This window comes from Lepidochelys kempii, chromosome 2 (genome assembly GCF_965140265.1).
Source record: "Lepidochelys kempii isolate rLepKem1 chromosome 2, rLepKem1.hap2, whole genome shotgun sequence".
NCBI lineage: Eukaryota > Metazoa > Chordata > Testudines > Cheloniidae > Lepidochelys > Lepidochelys kempii.
Genome location: NC_133257.1, coordinates 91327778 through 91346033, shown reverse-complemented (window position 1 = coordinate 91346033; position 18256 = coordinate 91327778). Strand labels below are relative to the sequence as shown.

Genomic DNA, 18256 nt, shown 5'->3' with positions numbered 1-18256 from the left:
TGACTTCAGGAAGTAATTCAAGGAGATGCAGAGTTCCAGAAATGGGATTTCTGACATGCCAGAGCAGTGTCGGTATTTCAGGCAGTAAGGAATATATTAGCATTATCAATGGCTAAATGATGGGCAGAACAGGGATATACTTATCTTAAATCTTTAATATTATTTTAAAAGCATACAAGATTAAGAAGCACAGAACTAATATACCACCACATTGTTGGAAATTATAGAGATGGAGGGCTAGAGGCCAATACACAATATTGATTACTTCCCCTCCTCCATACCTTTTTACTATCAGAGGATAACTGATGTGTCCTGAATTCTGTAATAGTAAAATATGTTGATGTATGAGCTAAACAGATTTCTTTAGATCTTTGGGTCAGTGCTTATTACAAGAATCGATCCTTGAAATTATGCTGTGTTTTATTCTCTGTCAAACCTTGCTCATTTTCTAATGTACTTTTTTGTGTTAAACAAACAAGAGCTAGGTAAACATTCAGGGTAAAATGTTCATAGAATATAGAATATCAGGATTGGAAGGGACCCCAGAAGGTCATCTAGTCCAACCCCCTGCTCGAAGCAGGACCAATTCCCAGTTGAATCATCCCAGCCAGGGCTTTGTCAAGCCTGACCTTAAAAACTTCTAAGGAAGGAGATTCCATCACCTCCCTAGGTAACGCATTCCAGTGTTTCACCACCCTCTTAGTGAAAAAGTTTTTCCTAATATCCAATCTAAACCTCCCCCACTGCAACTTGAGACCATTACTCCTCGTTCTGTCATCTGCTACCATTGAGAACAGTCTAGAGCCATCCTCTTTGGAACCCCCTTTCAGGTAGTTGAAAGCAGCTATCAAATCCCCCCTCATTCTTCTCTTCTGCAGGCTAAACAATCCCAGCTCCCTCAGCCTCTCCTCATAACTCATGTGTTCCAGACCCCTAATCATTTTTGTTGCCCTTCGCTGGACTCTCTCCAATTTATCCACATCCTTCTTGTAGTGTGGGGCCCAAAACTGGACACAGTACTCCAGATGAGGCCTCACCAATGTCGAATAGAGGGGAACGATCACGTCCCTCGATCTGCTCGCTATGCCCCTACTTATACATCCCAAAATGCCATTGGCCTTCTTGGCAACAAGGGCACACTGCTGACTCATATCCAGCTTCTCGTCCACTGTCACCCCTAGGTCCTTTTCTGCAGAACTGCTGCCTAGCCATTCGGTCCCTAGTCTGTAGCTGTGCCTTGGTATAATAATCTGAAATAATAATGTACAATTATTACAATTATTATTCAGAAGTGCCTACATCAATTAGGTGCCTAAGTCCTATTCAAAGTCAATGGGACTTAGACTCCAGAGTCATTAAGGCACTTTTGAAAATTTTACCCTCCGTGATTAGGGGTTTATTAACACCTTTGATTATTTAGGAGAGACAATGGTACTCTTACAGCTTTTGTCTGTTGGAAGCACCAGGGCTCAAGTGTTACTCAGAGAGGGTTTCACAATTCAATGTTTTCCTCACTCAAATAAGAACACACCAGTGGTCCAGATACTGTGATATCTTGTCTATGATGGAGGTCAATACTTGAAGTTTTAGAGGAAGAAAGTGTAAACTCTTCCCCCTAAATTCACTCTGTGCAGTTCAATACTATTTTCTTTTTAATCCTGACAATTTTAGCATTCAGGATGGTAATCATCTTGTACCTTGAAGCATGAGGCTCTGTCTACAGCCCTTACACATTTTTATCCTAGCCTGTGTGTCTGAATGTGCTCTCTTCTTTCCAATAACTAATCCTTCTTTGAATTTTTCTAAGATATTTGGCTGCCAGCAAAGCCATTCACAAACAAACAACCCACACCAAACCCACAACCACTTAACCTTGTGTATGTCTAAATTTCCATGTTTTTGCACGTAGAGTTCATAAAGCAGAGAAATAGACTCTCTCTCTCAATTTCTGTCTACCGTATGTTTAATGCAGATTATAATCCTTTTCTCATTGAAAAATAGATTGTTACAAAAACATTTAAAATAATTTCAAACTGAGAGTTCCTAACTGGATCTGAGGAAGTGAGCTGTAGCTCACGAAAGCTTATGTTCTAATAAATTGGTTAGTCTCTAAGGTGCCACAAGTACTCCTTTTCTCATTATCCCATTAAGTGTTATACACAGCACTGACAGAGTGCAGGAAAATAAGTGAACAATATTTTTGTAACAGCTGCTGATATATGTTTCCATTAATGATGATCTTGATCTTATCAACTGTCAGTGGCCTCTCCTAAGAAGTGGACAGTATTCCTTTTGGAGTAAACTGGGCACTGCACACTCTAAATCTGAAGTAATTGTTCAGCGATAAGAGACACTCCCTCTGCAGCACCATGAATGTTTTACCTCAGTAGTATTTCTAGGGCTAAAAATGCTCTGTTGTAAACAGGTGCAATTCCTTGACTGCAGTGGCCTGGGATGGGATGATTTTAAGGGATATGTTATTGAAAACTTGAGTATTTATTGGCTTTTCTGCCCCACCTCCTTATAAGGACAATGGCAATTTCAAGGAAAATTTTAAATATGTAACCAATTCAATAGGGTGTAGCGTATTAGAGTCTTGACATTACCAGTGCATGCAAACTGTGGTGTCTGTAACACGTTACAGATCAAAACCTGGGGATGTGTAAAAGCTGTACATTAGTATGCCACATGTCAGAGATACATAGTGCTATTGCTATATGTGCTAAATGTTATAGAAAAAGATGGAGTTCCTTTCTATGTTACTTAGTATTTGGTGAACAGTATATCACATTTGCCTATGCTGTGTGATCATGTAATGGAAGACTTTACTTTATCTGCAGTTTACTGTTATTCCCGTAGTTTGTTTGTTCACGACCAGAATGCACTTATACATGAATTGTACATTATTATTTCAGATTATTATACCAAAACAGTAGATTTAAAATGTTCTAAACCATTGTGCAGGTGACAGACTGAAAAGTAAAGGAATAGGATGCTGAGCAGCACTCCCTTGAATAAAAGATATCATCTATTCAGAGCATATACACACTTGCAGTGTAAATAAAGATCTAGTCACCCAGTTACACACACGTGGTCTAAGATATTCATAACTACAGACGTTTGACACATACTAGCTTCCTTTATGTTTCTACAAATAGAACTGAGTGTTCTATGCACATGCCATATACTGTATTAAAATGCCCATGATTTTGTTTTTTTCAAAACCACATTATTTTTATATGGCAAAGGCACTAGTTTTCATTTCAGATTAAATACTATAAAGCCTAGAGATTTAAAACAGTTGTTTTTGAGTTATCCAAGCACAAAACAAGCATTTTTGAATTTTTTTCCAACAGCTGGAAAAACACGTAGGCCTGATTCATGCAGGCAAACCCATGATTTCAATAAGGCTCTGCAAAGGTGCAGAATCTGCCTGCATAGATCCAATTGCAGCCACATTCTGATAACGCAAAAAAAAAGATGAATACATTTATATAAATTTTCTGGGTGGAAATGAAAAAAGCATCTTCAACCCCTAAAAGTACATTCTTAAATACATTTACAAATGACTGTCCTGTAATTAAAATGATTAGATTATTTGCTTGTAAAACAAACTATTTTTCATCCTGAATATCCTAGGGACACAAGAGTATGACACCACAAAAAAATATCCTTTGGTGTATCAGAGATGCCCATGGCTTCTCCTTACTCTCTTCTGAAATCTCCACCAACATTCACTGGGATACGAACATGGAAAAAATGCCAGCACAGGTTATGACATTCAGGATAGGAAACACTTGTTCTCAACATTTATAACTTATCATCTTTGTTCATATTTAAATATTGCCTCTGGTTTCAGAAACTGGCCTCCAAAATAATCTAACGCCTGAAACGTGTTGTAAAAACAATCCAAAGCATGTGAAATGGATTGTAACCTTTCACATCTTCATTGTTTTAAAAATACTAATTTTATAACTGCTGGTTAAAGAGTAGCTATCAACCTTATTTTATTGAAGGAAAAAAAGAGCCCTAATTAAACACGTACAGATTTGGCTCCCATGCTATACACACGGTATTAATTTAAACCTTAGAATGGAAAGTCTACAGTAAGGAATATGCCTACAAAAGAGAGCTTTAGCTAGCAAGCAAGGAAAGATGGAAGGGAAAGTCAAAATCGAGGACAGGATTTACCTCTAAGAACTGTCAGCTAATTAATAATTCTAAGTAAAATGTGGGAATCACTGTGGCCAATGGCACTGCAAACTCTGGGCCTTCTCCTTAAGCTACTGATCAGCTGCGACTCCACTAACATCAGTAGGAGTCTGAGGCGCTCATCAACTCTCAGAACAAGCTCTCTATTTATTTTTAAAAAATAATGTTTTATCCAAGACAGTAACAGGTGAATCTGAGACTGGATTTCTGGACATTCCCCTTCCCACCTCACTGAGGCCCCAATTCAGCAAAGCACTTAAGTGTGCTCAAATGCCATGAAAATCAGTGGACAGGATTCTTTCATCCATTAAGTGCATCATGTAAGTGGTGCAGAGTGAATTTAAACCAGCCAGAGAGTCTTCCTGTGTACAAGGAATCTCTACTGATGTAAAGCTGGTAGAGGTGGTATAGACACCTCTTAAACCAGCTCTCTCTCTGGCATAAGGAAAAGAAGGAAGCTTGTTGAACTCCACTACCTCTGATTCCCTGCAGGTGTAAGCTCATTTACAGAGCTTACATCAATCAGTGGCAGAAGCTAGAGCAGCAGGGGGCCTACTCTGTCTTCTGCCCTGGCTAAGTGGCCGGAGATCAGGGAATTACAGCCAGCTTCCTGAATCTGTCATTGTCCTCTGCGTCTGAGGTGTGCTTTGATGGAGAGGAGAATCAGGGCCAATGAGACTTAAGCATGTGCTTAAATGCTTTGCTAAATCAGGGCCCTATATTTTAGCCATTCTCTCCACAGCCAGAATGTTGCATTTCTCATTTTAAAAAATACAGTATACAAGTTATACTCGTAATGAAAAACATTTTTCACAGAAGAAAATAAAAAGGCACGTACAATGGCTAATATTTTTAACAATGTGTTCTTTAGATGTGCATGCAAAATGGATAACTGTACACTCAATTTCCAGTTTCTCATCGCAGTTTACGTGCACATTTACATAGTCTGCATGTGCAATTTAGGAACAGATTTTGAAAATTTAGACCTATGTGTATTTTGTGGGCCTTTTTGTTTCTTTGTATTATTCAAAAATAATTGTAGATTTGAATTCGTAACATCAATAGAAAAACTAGAGGTAAGTCCCCATGTTTAATCTCAGATTCTTTTCTGGACACTAACATTTAAGAAGTTCAGTAGTGTCAGATGATATGATTTCTTTTAAAAAAATAGTAAGTATAATAGATTCATAGATATTTAGGTCAGAAGAGACCATTATGATCATCCAGTCCGACCCCCTGCACAACGCAGGCCACAGAATTTTACCCACCACTCCTGCAGAAAAGTCTCACCTATGTCTGTGCTATTGAAGTCCTCAAATCGTGGTTTAAAGACTTCAAGGAGCAGAGAATCCTCCAGCAAGTGACCCGTGCCCCATGCTACAGAGGAAGGCGAAAAAATGAACTTGATTTTAAAAAAAGTGCCAAACACAAAACTAGAGTTGCACAGAATTTTTGTTCTTTTAGATTTAGTCATTTACTTTACAAGGTTTCCAGATATTCTGAAGATGACTACAATTGTACGTGCAAAATGAATACTTTACGTTTATAATTAGCCTTTTGCAAGCACAACTAAGGTGGCAATTTTTACAATTTACCCCTTAACACCAAATCCTGCAGTTTCTTCTTGGGCAAAACTTCCACTGAAGTCAATAGTTCCTTGACATTGGGCCCTATTCTCCAGAACTAACTACCATGTATAGTATTTACCATTGTGAATAGTCCCCATAGACTTCAATACTCATGGTAGTAAGCACTCTGCCCACTAGTCACAGCTACTCCATGATAGTAAATGTTTGCAGGTTTGAGCTCTCAGTAAGGGTTCAGTAAGGACTGTAAGATTTGGCCCCAATTGGTTAACATTCTCTATAAGCTAGAGTTGGTTGGACAATTTGAAAAAAAAATCATGAAATATTTCCCATTTTTTTTTAGCAGCTCTGTTATTAACCATGTAGGTAACTCCCACTGCATTCATAAAGTGAATATATACTCTTCCTTGAAACAAATACCTAAAATCACCTCCTTCTCTACACTTTGTAAATCACTGTAAACATCCAAAATATACATATATATGGTCATGATATAGTTAGAAAACAGAAATGGAGTAATAACACTTTTTATTGCATTCTCAAGTACTGTTGAATATGGGTACGGTAGGCACACATTTTAACTACTTATCATCTACTACAATCCTAAAGCTCATTTACCTGAGATCTGTGTTTTGTAAAAATAAAGTTTTCTTTTTAGTTGAATATGTTCCAAAAGACTCCGTTTCAGCCTGAACAGATGTGAAACTTCGAATCTGGCAACAAGCGCTACAGGTGATCATATATAAAAGGTACTGCTGAAATAGATGCATATTAAAAAGAAGCCACAAATCTTAGAGGTTTTAAAAATCTCCCTCCTCCCGCCCTACAATGTTGGGAAGCCACCTTGTAATAAAATTGTTTAAAACATTTGACACAGAAGACCTGCACAGAAAACATGCTGTTAAAATCATGTACCCTCTAAGACACCCATCTTGGAAGAAGTTAAGTAGTTTAGAAGGACAAACTCCATGTTACTTGTAAAAGTATTTAATGTCCGTCAGTTCTCATCATCCCGTCTGTAGTGAATAGTCTGTATTTCCTGAGCTAAGAACATGGCCATCTCTTTAGTGCCAGCAGCAATCACTCGGCATGACATGAGATCTAGAGGTCCCCCTAAGAACAAGAGGATAAAGAAGAACCATGTTTAGATACAGAAGTGATGTGTGGCATATTATATTATATCCTTGTTGTAGACAGAGAGATTCAAAAATACTGAAACAACGTCAAAGCCACATTTAGGGGAGGAAATACCCTGTTGAGGCATTCAAATTCAGAGATGTCTCGCAAAGCAAAGTGTTGTAGAAACCATAGACTTATCAAACACCAAAGTACACAGAAAAAGCAATGAATGTTTTCATTCGTTCAGTACACAAAAATAAACACAATATATTCCATTTTACTCTCTTAAACAAAACATCAGATGTTTTGTTTGCAAAACTAGGGGTAGTAAGGAATAAAATAGGAACAAACATAACCCATTTTAAGGGTTAAACATACCCTACCACTGGAAACTGTTCTTTAACACATCAAGTCTTTCCACAGTCATGCACACTTTGATCATCACTGGGCTTGACTACTAAAGAACACTCTACTTGGGGGATGTGAGCTCCAGAAATGAATAAAATAATAATCCTTAACATTCTGGGTCGTTACATCTTCAAAGTGCTCTACAAATATAAATATTCAGATGAGCACATTCGTCTCTCCCTGACAGCCCTTTCTTTCCAAGAAGCCTCCATCCTTGCTGAAATCTGTTTAGGAGTCTCACCATAATCTCTGCTGGGCCAGCTGTGTACTTCAAATGTGACACTTTAAAGGGCTTACTCAAAGACACAGACATTCATTCTCAGCATCTCTGACCCGGGAAAGCCCTAGACTGGAAATGCAAAACTGTGATGAAACTAGCCAGCCAGAGCCCAGGGCCGAGTGGGCCAGACCTGAGATGTTTCACTGGATTATCACTATAAGCGAAGGATCTGTATGGGGCTGGGAGGGAAAGAGAAAAGAATACAAAGATATTGAGGCTATAAAAGCAGCCCATAAATAGCTACCAAGGGACAACGTTCAAAAAAAGTCACTCAAAATTGCGGGAAACCTGTACTCCTGGAAAGGACAACGGAATGGGAAGAACCATCGGAGGACTCCTACTTCCACTGTGTGGGAGGAAGGAGGGGAATGTCCATGGAAGCAATATTCTGATATAGGAAATGAGTTTGTTAGCTGAATTTCTATTAGAATGTCTCTCTAATGACTGACTTATTGAAGTTGCATTGCTAGTGCCTTTGGATCAGACAGCTTATCTTAACCTATTGCTTACCAGGCACTGTAATTGTAACAGCAGCAGAGGAAATTAAAGCTCTCCCCAGTGCAAAGCAAGTAGAAGCACCACCATGGTCCACCCCAGAATAACCTTGGACGGAGCCAAACTCCAAAATTTACTCATAGAAAACTATGCAGCCAAGAGACAAAGGGATAGAAGAATCAGTGAGGCACTACAATCTCTCACGGAGTACTGTTATAGACACTCTAGCACCAAAGGGCCCCTCTCATCCCACTGCCCACACAGATTGCCAAGGTTCTCAGGCAACCTATGGCAGAAAATGCAGGAAGGAAGAAAACTTGGTGTTGGTGGCAGAAAACACAGGGAGACTAAGGAGCAAAGTTTTTCTGTAAACCCAGCCTTCTTTAAGGGAGGCAAAGAGTTTACCTCTGCTCTCCTCTACCACAGAGATAGCAAAGTCACACCTTGCAGAATTTTTTCTAGATTGTGAATCTCTACATATACCCATAGGTCTCCACCCAATTCCAGAACACAGCACCTCCCACTGCACGGAATTAGATCACAGTTGTGCAGAATACCCTCAGAGGCCATCAAGAACAAGAAGGTAAGAACAGGACTAGAAACAGAGTCCTCTTCCCAAGAATTCTGCCTCTTCATGCCAGTAGTAATTATAGTAGACTGACACAGTCACAATCAGGGCCGCGCCCCTCACCTCCTTGTGACTCTTTCCCCTGCCATTCCTGGATGGTAAAGAAAAGAGAACGCCGGGAAGAAACCCTGGCAACAGGCTGTTAATATCTCCTTTTGAGGGGACTCTACCATCCACTCCCAAACATGCAATAGTCCAACCAGAATTTAAAAACTATCATGCAATTCCAGAGAACTTGGAGGCTACTGTTCAGCATCTAAGCTTCCTTTTCCAAGCAGACTATGAGAGAGCTGGCAAAAAGGCATCTCCAACTCCACTTGTTATCTCTCAGAATCATGGATCCCTCTAAGTGAGGTGTGAGGGCAGGGAGTATAATACTGAGACAGCATGTGTTGCTCAGGTGGATTACCTTCTCCGGTCCATGCCCATTTTACTGGGCTTGTCTGAGGCATTTGATACTACTGATAAATATACCTGTCTTGCCTCTAGGAGCTAAAGGAATGAACAGAAATGCTTTGAATTGGCTTAGATCCCTCCTCTCAGAACAAAGCCAGAGGATCACTATGGGTAACTGTTCCTCTACCGCCTAATCCAGAGGTGGGCAAACTACATCTGGCCCCCGGGACCATCCTGCCCGGCCCTTGAGCTCCTGGTCAGAGAGGCTAGTCCCCAGCCCCTCCCCTACTGTTCCCCCTCCCCTTTAGCCACACCGCCACGTGGGCAGTGCAGCTGGCTCCAGCCAGGTGGCAGGGCTACGAGATCCTGCTGCTCTGAGCTGCATGGTAAGGGGGCAGGGGGTTGGATAAGGGGCAGGGAGTCCTGGGGGGCAGTGAGGAGACAGGGGGAAGTTGGATGGGGTGGAGGTTCTTGGGGGGCTTGGTCAGGGGACAGGGAAGGTTGGATAGGCGTGGGAATCCCAGGGGGGCCTGGCAGGGGGTAGGGGTGTGGATAGGGGTTAGGGCAGTCAGGGGACAGGGAGCAGGGAGCGTTGGATGGGTTGGGGATTCTGAGGGGGCAGTCAGGGAGCGGGGAAGTGGGAGGGGGCCAGGCTGTTTGGGGAGGCACAGCCTTCCCTACCTGGCCCTCCATACAATTTCGCACCCTGATGTGGCCCTTGGGCCAAAAAGTTTGCCCACTCCTGTCCTAATCTCTCAGCTATAAACGCAAACTCAGTTCCACTCCCATATTATTCAGCATCTATGAGTAAACATTGGGAGCATTGGCAAGATAACATAGACTGAAATGTAGGCAACACCCAACTCCATTGTTCCTTTACACCAAGCATAAAGATCACTATCTATCAGCTTTCTGAAAATCTAACTGAAATTACCTTCTGGATGAAGATCAGATAGCAAAAACTGAACCCAGGAAAGGCTTCAGTGATGCTGGTAGGAAGACAGAACTGCTCTATAGAACTAGTCTTCTCTATAACACCCCCACTCAAGAACATCTACTCTTGTTTTTATGTTGGTCCTCAGCCTCGCAGCTCTTAAAGTGCTGATGGAAAACCCACCACCCTCTATCTCCAGCTGGCCAGAAAATCATACCGCATCCTATCAGATCCAGACTTGACTGTACTGATCCTCCACTTTCAGAACTAAATGCAAAACCCAATTATTCATCTTAGTTTTCCCTCAGTTTCTTCTCACATACACACACAAAACCTTTTCTCTTCTTCTCACATACACACACAAAACCCATATACAAATCAAGCCTTTTCTCCTACCAATGGGGAAGAAAGAGAGAGATTATAATTATTTCTGTTTCAAGGGAGATATTCAGATAGCATTGAAATGAGGACCGTGTAAGTACACAGATAGATTAGACAGAGATGGGGAAGTAAAAAAGAAGACTACAGCCCAAACTAGAAAGGCTAACCATCTGAACATTTATCTGCCTCACCCCTCAGAGGCTATGAAAGGTGATTGAAAAAAAACTGAGTGTGACAATTATTTAGATTGTAGTAGTGCCTATTATGTGCTTTCCAAACATGAAGACACAGTCCCTGCTCCAAAACAGCATACTTTACTCACCTGAAGTATCTATCACAATTCCACCTGCCTCTCTAATAATGACAGTAGCTGCTGCCAAGTCCCAGCAATGTAAACCAAACTGGTAATATGCATCTGCAGCACCAGATGCTAGATGGCACAGAGCCAAGGTAGCACTTCCAATTACACGGATCCTAGAAGTAGAGAGGTATAAAAGAATGAAAGGGGGAAAACTGCTTTTATTTCAACCCAGGTATTTATTAACAGGGTACAATATGCATCACATTTGATTTAAGTAGAATAACATTCTGCTTGGAATTTTAGAAAGTTGAGAATGTTTATGATTTTTAACATAATAAATTTTTTTCTTAAAAACCTTACCCATGTACTTGGGCTTTGAGTAAGCTCTCCATGTTACCGAGGAACAATTTCAAAGTCTCAGGGTCACGTTTTGGACCAATTTCTGTTAAGATCAAGGCCTTCGACTTATCTGCAATGTAGACAGTTGTTTCTATTAACAGCCTTTCAAAGTAGGTTTTGGCAATTTCTCCACATTATGTTCTTCTTTTCATATTCTTTCTCAGGAAGAGAAACTGCTTTTGTCTAAATGACTGTAACAAGACTGAACTGCTCACACAGTTTGGTTATCTAAAAATACTTGTTTGGTAAAAGAAGGGAAGGAAGAATAAGAACAAAACTGCAGTTTCTATGTGTTTCCTTTGTTCCCATGGAATTTTTCCTTCATTGACCAGTCAGCCTTTGGTGATCTCACAAACTTTTAGCAGTCAGCTAAAAGTAATTGACATAAGATCTATGCATTCCACTGTAAATTAATTGTATTTTAAAGCAGAATGCTTCCTGAACAGGGAACTTTGATCTCTTGGATAAGACCATTCATTTTAATTAGACAGAGGTAAGTGTATGATAAGTAAAGATCAATTAAATATATCCACCAAACTCCATTTATCTTGCAATAACTACCCCCTTTTACATTGGGACATTGGAAAGACTACAAAAGTCACAAATGTGCAAGTATCAATATATTTACCAGTTATTCTATATAAAAAAAGTCAATAGGTCTAATTCTGAATTAATTTTTGCAGCACTAGTTTTTCCTTTTGTATTGTGTTTAATTCAATAACTTCTGATTTACAGCAGTATAGGGGCCTAATCAAAGCCAAGGACTCTTAAAGCCAAAGGAAAGATTCACATTGAGTTCAATGGGTATTAGATCAGGTGAGGTCACATTCAGGCCAACAACATATGTATTATTTTAAGAAGTATATGCAGTATTCCTTCCAAATGATTTACCCATTGTTTCATGTTCTCTGTGTATATAAATCTCCCCACTGTATTTTCCACTGAATGCATCCAATGAAGTGAGCTGTAGCTCACGAAAGCTTATGCTCAAATAAATTGGTTAGTCTCTAAGGTGCCACTAGTACTCCTTTTCTTTTTGCGAATACAGACTAACACGGCTGCGACTCTGAAACCTGTCATTAAGTAGGGATAGTGGACCAAATGCTGTGTGGTGCTACCGAGTGGTATTTCCTAGACAAATTAATGTGGCCTGAGACATCTTGTAATTAAATTGACATGCCAGGTACTGGCGACCTACGAATGTAAAAGGGCATTATGGATTCAAGCAAGCTGATTAGAAATGGTTGAGTAATATACATGTAATGAGAATAAAACAGTCACAGGATATCACAAATATAACTGCAGAAACACAGACTTCATAACCATTTTTAAAAACATTACATTAAAGTATAGAAGCACAGTTCTACTTTAAAACTATAGGGACACAATGTAGGGCATGCATTACTTTGCCATAACTGGAAATTTCTGGAGGTTGAAAGTAATCCGCTTTTGGTCTTCTGCATAATACATTCAATGTTTACAATTATGGCATACTGAATGCATGCCTTACTACAGACATTATTATTAACACCATTCATTCATGCCAAGTACACCTCGGTCATAACAAAAATAACTATTCTATGGAACTGTGAAAACTATTGTAAACGTGTTCCTGATGAATAAACAAACATTTCCTAATACTTAGTCAAAGTTATGCTAATTTAGTAATTGGATTTAAAGACTGAAATGCTTTGAGGAGGGTTGGGGCTTAAGGCATAGGGTGGAATTGAACTTAGAGAAGAGACCATCTAGTGAAAAGATACAAGGTGGCTTCAGGAATGCAAACTACAGGAGACAGCTGACCAGAAGACAAGTTCTCCACCCTGATGAGAGGAAGAGAAATAGGGAGGGTTGGTAGAAGAGAGATGACAGTGACCGGGGTAAATGTGGGAGGAAAAGAGACAGCGGACCAACATTTTTGATTATTGAAGGGGGCAGAGTGGAGACCAAAAAAAACCCAACAAAAAAACCTGTCATTTATGGTATCAGCACACTTAAGGCCAGGCCTGGCTTTAAACTGTGACAACGTTTGACAAAGGGAATTTTATATCTTTGGGATGTTCCTTCATTACGATTATTTAAATCCGTGAGTGGTGGATATCCCAGACCACATCTCTGTTTTCTTACTGTGACATAACCTTTTAAAAATTCTGTCATCACCAAAATGTGATTCTCTTTAGTTCTGAATTGTTAAATGCTGAACATAGCTAGCACTAATCTAATTTTATACTGTACATCAACATTTTCTATAGAAAATACATTTCCTGAAACAAAAGCATGCAGTAACATAGCAGCCTAAAAGCCACAAATCCCAGAAGCCAGCACAAGGAAAAATATCTTGTACTCCAGAGGTAGTTCATTCTATTGAAGTTAAAATCTTTAGTGGACAAGAACAACTGTAAATGGGCTACATTTAAACACCATAACAATCAATAAAAATATTCTCCATCTTCCCTGTTCAAAATCCTCCCCCCCACCTCCCCAATGAGTACATCTCAAAAGAGAAAAAAATTATAAAGCATCTTAAACAATATGGGATCTGACCCTCCCCTTACGTTCTGGACTCCCACATTAGCAGAAAGTCCACAGGGAATTGGGACAAAGTGGTGAAAGTCTCCCACAGCCCTTGCTCAGCTGAAGGCCCACCACCATTTGGACATAAAAGTGAATGGGGCCAGTTTATGAAGGATGTAGGGCAGTTGGGAAATTCTTTGCCCAGGGGATTCTTGTGGAACATGAGCTGTATTTTAAAACTTCCCTCCCCTGGCAGAACACCTTTGGAAGGATGGCTTGGGTATGACTATGGACACCTATTCAGGGGTAAATGTCCTCCCTCGGGCACAGCTGCTCTTGTGGGGGAGAAGTGTACCATTTGTACTCTCTTTCTCCAGATAAATAAACCTGGCCCACTAAAGACTGGTCCAAGATACAAAGTCTGGATCTGGATCCAAATTTTTCCAGCTATCAGGGAAGTTCTGGTCATCCAGGGTTGGTCTGGACCCATATCTAATCTGTACATTAAATTGCTTTAATTCACTATGATTTCAGTCTGCACCAAACCATTTTTCTGCTGTAATTTTTATCATTTCTGGGGTACAAAGATACAGCTCTGTGACATCTGCTTGCTTCTATCTGCTAATTAATGCTGTCTTATCTTCTGCATTGGATTTGTTAAAAAAAAACTTCTTGTCTTTATGTGCATTTGATTGAGCTTAACTATTATAACTAGGCAAATGCAGAATCACTTTATTAGGTTTATAGTAATAAATCCCAATACAGTATGGATTAAGTGTTCTAACTAATTGTATGATGAAACAGACCTCTCACACACATCACGGCACGTTGTTTTTAAATAAGTATAATGTATGCATCCATTAATTCCATTTACTACTGGCATATGTGTTTACAAACAAGATACAGTATATGGCAGCATCAAGTCATCTGAAAATAAGTGAATGACAGATGCCATAATAATGTGCGCCTGATTCACCATTCCAGCTGTACTTTGTATCCCAGGAGTAACACCAGTGTACAGAAGGCATAGTATAGTGGTGAATTTAATCCTATTTCTTTATCTTAAAGGAGTGGTTTTGGATCAATACTGATCAATTCGTGTGGAAACTGCAAAATATTTTAGGACCATTTAATAGTAATTCACATAAAGCTGCATATTTTAAACAGAAATTTGGGAACATCCTTATGTTTCCAGGAAAAACACCGTTATAATTCAGGAAAGATATTTTAAATCAGGATAATAATTTCCATTTAGGATTAGTATCAACTCTGAAATTCAACATATTTATTTTAGAGTTCTAACAAAAATCTAGACCAACCTGTCTCTTTTGATACCTGAAGTCTTTTTTCATTACAAAATGCCCCTTGACCTCTTCTACCAGTATATAATCGTTCTTCAGTGCAATGGTAAATTACACCAAATTCAAGCTTTAAGATTTTGAAAAGGAAAGAAATGAATGCAACTCAAATTACTCATCACAAGTATAAACAACTACTAATGGCAGAAAGATCAAAATTATTTTAATTAGCTATATAACCAAAGATTATGCCACTGCTAATAAATAATTTTACTGTTACACTGACGTTTTAGATACACAACATATAAAATTCAGTTTAGAAAGAGAGATATTAATTCCATCTATTCACAGCTCATTCGTACGCACACTATTAGAACGGAATAAAAAGTTACTCTGAAATGCAATTCAAGGAGTTATTGAGAATATGTAAATCGCCCAGGGCCAGATTCTGAACACTTTACTCCCATTGGTGAGCAGTCACTCACATGAATAGGCCCATTGACTTCACTGGGGCTATTAATATTGCCAACCTCAAGCATCTCAAATTCATGACTCAGACCTCCAAAACACATGAGATTGGCTTTCAAATCAGGCAGTTTTTTAAAAAAATACATAGTTTGCATGTCATAGTACATTTCACTTGCCTTCTATCTTTTGAGCCCTTGAGGTGCACTCAAGTCATCTTTGAGTTTTTCTCTGCAATCATGAAGGCTAGAAGCTAACTGATCTTTTAAATGAACGCTGAGATTCTCGTGAAATCACCTGACTCCAGGAGCTGGGGCTTGAAGAAAAACACCAAATATCACGAGACTCATGATAAAATTATGAGAGTTGGCAACACTGAACTATTTGTGTAAGCACCTGCTTACAAATGGGAATAAGGGGTTCACAATTGGAGTCTTAATAATCCAGGCCCAAAGTACCTAATATTTTGCACAACTATAGTACCTTCCATCAGAAGATCTTAAAACACTTTACATACATTAATGAATCAATCTTCACACCATTACTATGAGATAAAATATTATCTACATTTTACTCATAGGGAAACAGACATAGAGAAGTTAAGTGACTTGCCCAAAGTCACAGAAGAAGTTTGTAGAAGAGTCAGTAATAGGACTCAGATCTTCTAGACTCCCAGTCCCTTGCTGCAACCATGCTACTTGAGTGACCCATGCTATCTGAGTGACCACCTCTCACCCAAGAGTCCTCAAAGATCGCTCAGAGGGAATGGGTTTTCCTTGCTATTCATCCTGGAGCCAGACTCTTCTCGGTTCAGGGTCCCTATGTATGGAACTCCAGGTCTGAAGATATTCATAAGAATCTCTCTTTAGCAGCATTCAGGGCTTGAGGCTAGATCTTTCTATTCAGGTCAGTTCACCTATGCCCATTTTGGCTCCTTTATCGAGTTATTATTTTACTTTTGTCTGTTTTTTTTACTACAATAGATGGTGAAATTTAATATGATTGTTTTTTGTTTTAGCAGCATCTAAAGCATGGTGGGTGCTATAGAAAATAAATAAATACTAAAGAAAGCTGTTTTGTAATTATATGCAATATTTGGAAACATTTGGGAAGGAATAATCTTTGGAATGGCACTAAAGCGTGTCTTTACAGTTGCTATGTTTTTAAAGGCAAGCTGCAGTCAATCTAGATACACATACAGTACTGTACTGTCCAAACCAAAGGGTGTTGCTCGTCCTCATCACATCTGAAAATTAGGCCGCTGAATTTGCCTGAATCGCTGCATTCCTTGCACACAAATCGCTGAATTTGCCTGATGCTGCATTCCTTGCACACATAAAATTCCTGTTGGCTTCAATGGGAGCTAACGGCATGTCAATGCATGTAAATGCAAAGGCCCAAGAGGCACCTTTTATAATAGTGGGAATAACTACTTAAAAATAGCTACTTTTATTTTATAAATCAAACTGTAAAACTACAGTAGCTGTACAAACATCTCCGAAATGAATGGTGAGAACTAGGAAACTTAAAAAAGAACAGTATTCCCAAGCACCAAGGCCAGGTTCTTTGTTTTTCTATGGACAGCCTATTATGAAGGTACATGGAATAATATTAAATTTACTGCACCTCAAAAGCACACAAAGGTAGATTAAGGGAATCCAAACCATAACTTTGCACGTATCACAGAAAGTAATCCTACTATGTACTCAAAAAGAAAAGGAGGACTTGTGGCACCTTAGAGACTAACCAATTTATTTGAGCATAAGCTTTCGTGAGCATCCGATGAAGTGAGCTGCAGCTCACGAAAACTTATGCTCAAATAAATTGGTTAGTCTCTAAGGTGCCACAAGTCCTCCTTTTCTTTTTGCGAATACAGACTAACACGGCTGCTACTCTGAAACCTACTATATACTGTACATCAACAACTGTCTGAGAGTCACGGAGGTTGCTAACAGCTTTAAAGCAATAGGAATCAGCATAATAACAAGAGAACAGTAGAAGATAAATATAGAGACGCTTAGTCACAATTTAAACATAACTTCTTAGTGCCTGACTTTATTAACTCTTACATCAGTAGTCCCTTTTTAATAATATATAAATCCAGTTAACATGGGACTACCTACAGGAGTAAAGGTTTGCAGGATTAGGGTGTTATTTTGGTGTGGTGTGACCAAACACATTTCAATAGCATGGAAAGAGCCTTTGTATTAATTTTTTAGTTCCCACATGGCTCTGAGGTTTGTAGCTGGATCTCAGGTTACCAACTCTCAGAACACATTTTATACCTCTTGGTTAACAGCAAATCCAATGCTAACTGCCACTGTTGGAAACCTGTGGAAAATAAGAAAGAAAGTACTATTCATGAATAATCTCTCTAAACATGCAAATTCCGCAACTCCCAGCAGCAACAGAACCCAGAGAGAGCACTATAATTTTACTTAACTAAAAACTTAATCTACATTATACCTTCCCTCTGTTTCCACCCAAGACAGTCCCTTGTACTTTGTCAATTCTTTTTTTTAATCAAAACTAATATTTCAAAAAGTAAAAAAAATAAATTTATGAAAACATAAATAAGCTGTGTATATTAAACATATATTTGAAATTTTAGTGATTTTTCCCCTTAGCGTAAATAAATAACTTGATCTCAAAATATTATTATTGTAATAAATAATAATTTATACTTAGAGTATGTTTCATCCAATGATCTCAGAGCACTTTGCAGATAATAATTAATTAGGGAGAAACTTTGTACCTGAGGTCAACAATAAATGAAACCTGTTATGTTTCCTTCTGTCTTGCAGCTGGTTGGGGCACGGTGGGGTGGGGGTCCGGGTGCA

General features: G+C 39.1%; 2 protein-coding genes across 3 annotated transcripts in view; one reads left to right on the top strand and one right to left on the bottom strand.

The window, feature by feature from the left end:
* Positions 1-18256, top strand: part of LOC140906847 (uncharacterized) — a 79555-nt gene that overhangs the window by 14630 nt on the left and 46669 nt on the right. The window lies entirely within an intron of this gene.
* IMPA2 (inositol monophosphatase 2) overlaps positions 889-18256 on the bottom strand; it is a 32732-nt gene continuing 15364 nt past the window's right edge. Inside the window, exons 4-9 of one of the 2 annotated variants that reach the window (XR_012157266.1) lie at positions 17702-17747; positions 14973-15081; positions 11101-11209; positions 10762-10913; positions 6714-6911; positions 889-6524 (exon numbers count right to left, since the gene is read on the bottom strand). Coding sequence is in view for 1 of the 2 variants with exons in the window: in XM_073331633.1 (XP_073187734.1) it covers positions 6796-6911; positions 10762-10913; positions 11101-11209; positions 14973-15081; positions 17702-17747 (532 nt within the window). In the remaining variant the exon portion in view is untranslated. Of the gene's footprint in view, positions 6912-10761; positions 10914-11100; positions 11210-14972; positions 15082-17701; positions 17748-18256 lie in introns of both variants that reach the window. The other variant, XM_073331633.1, reaches the window with a different exon arrangement.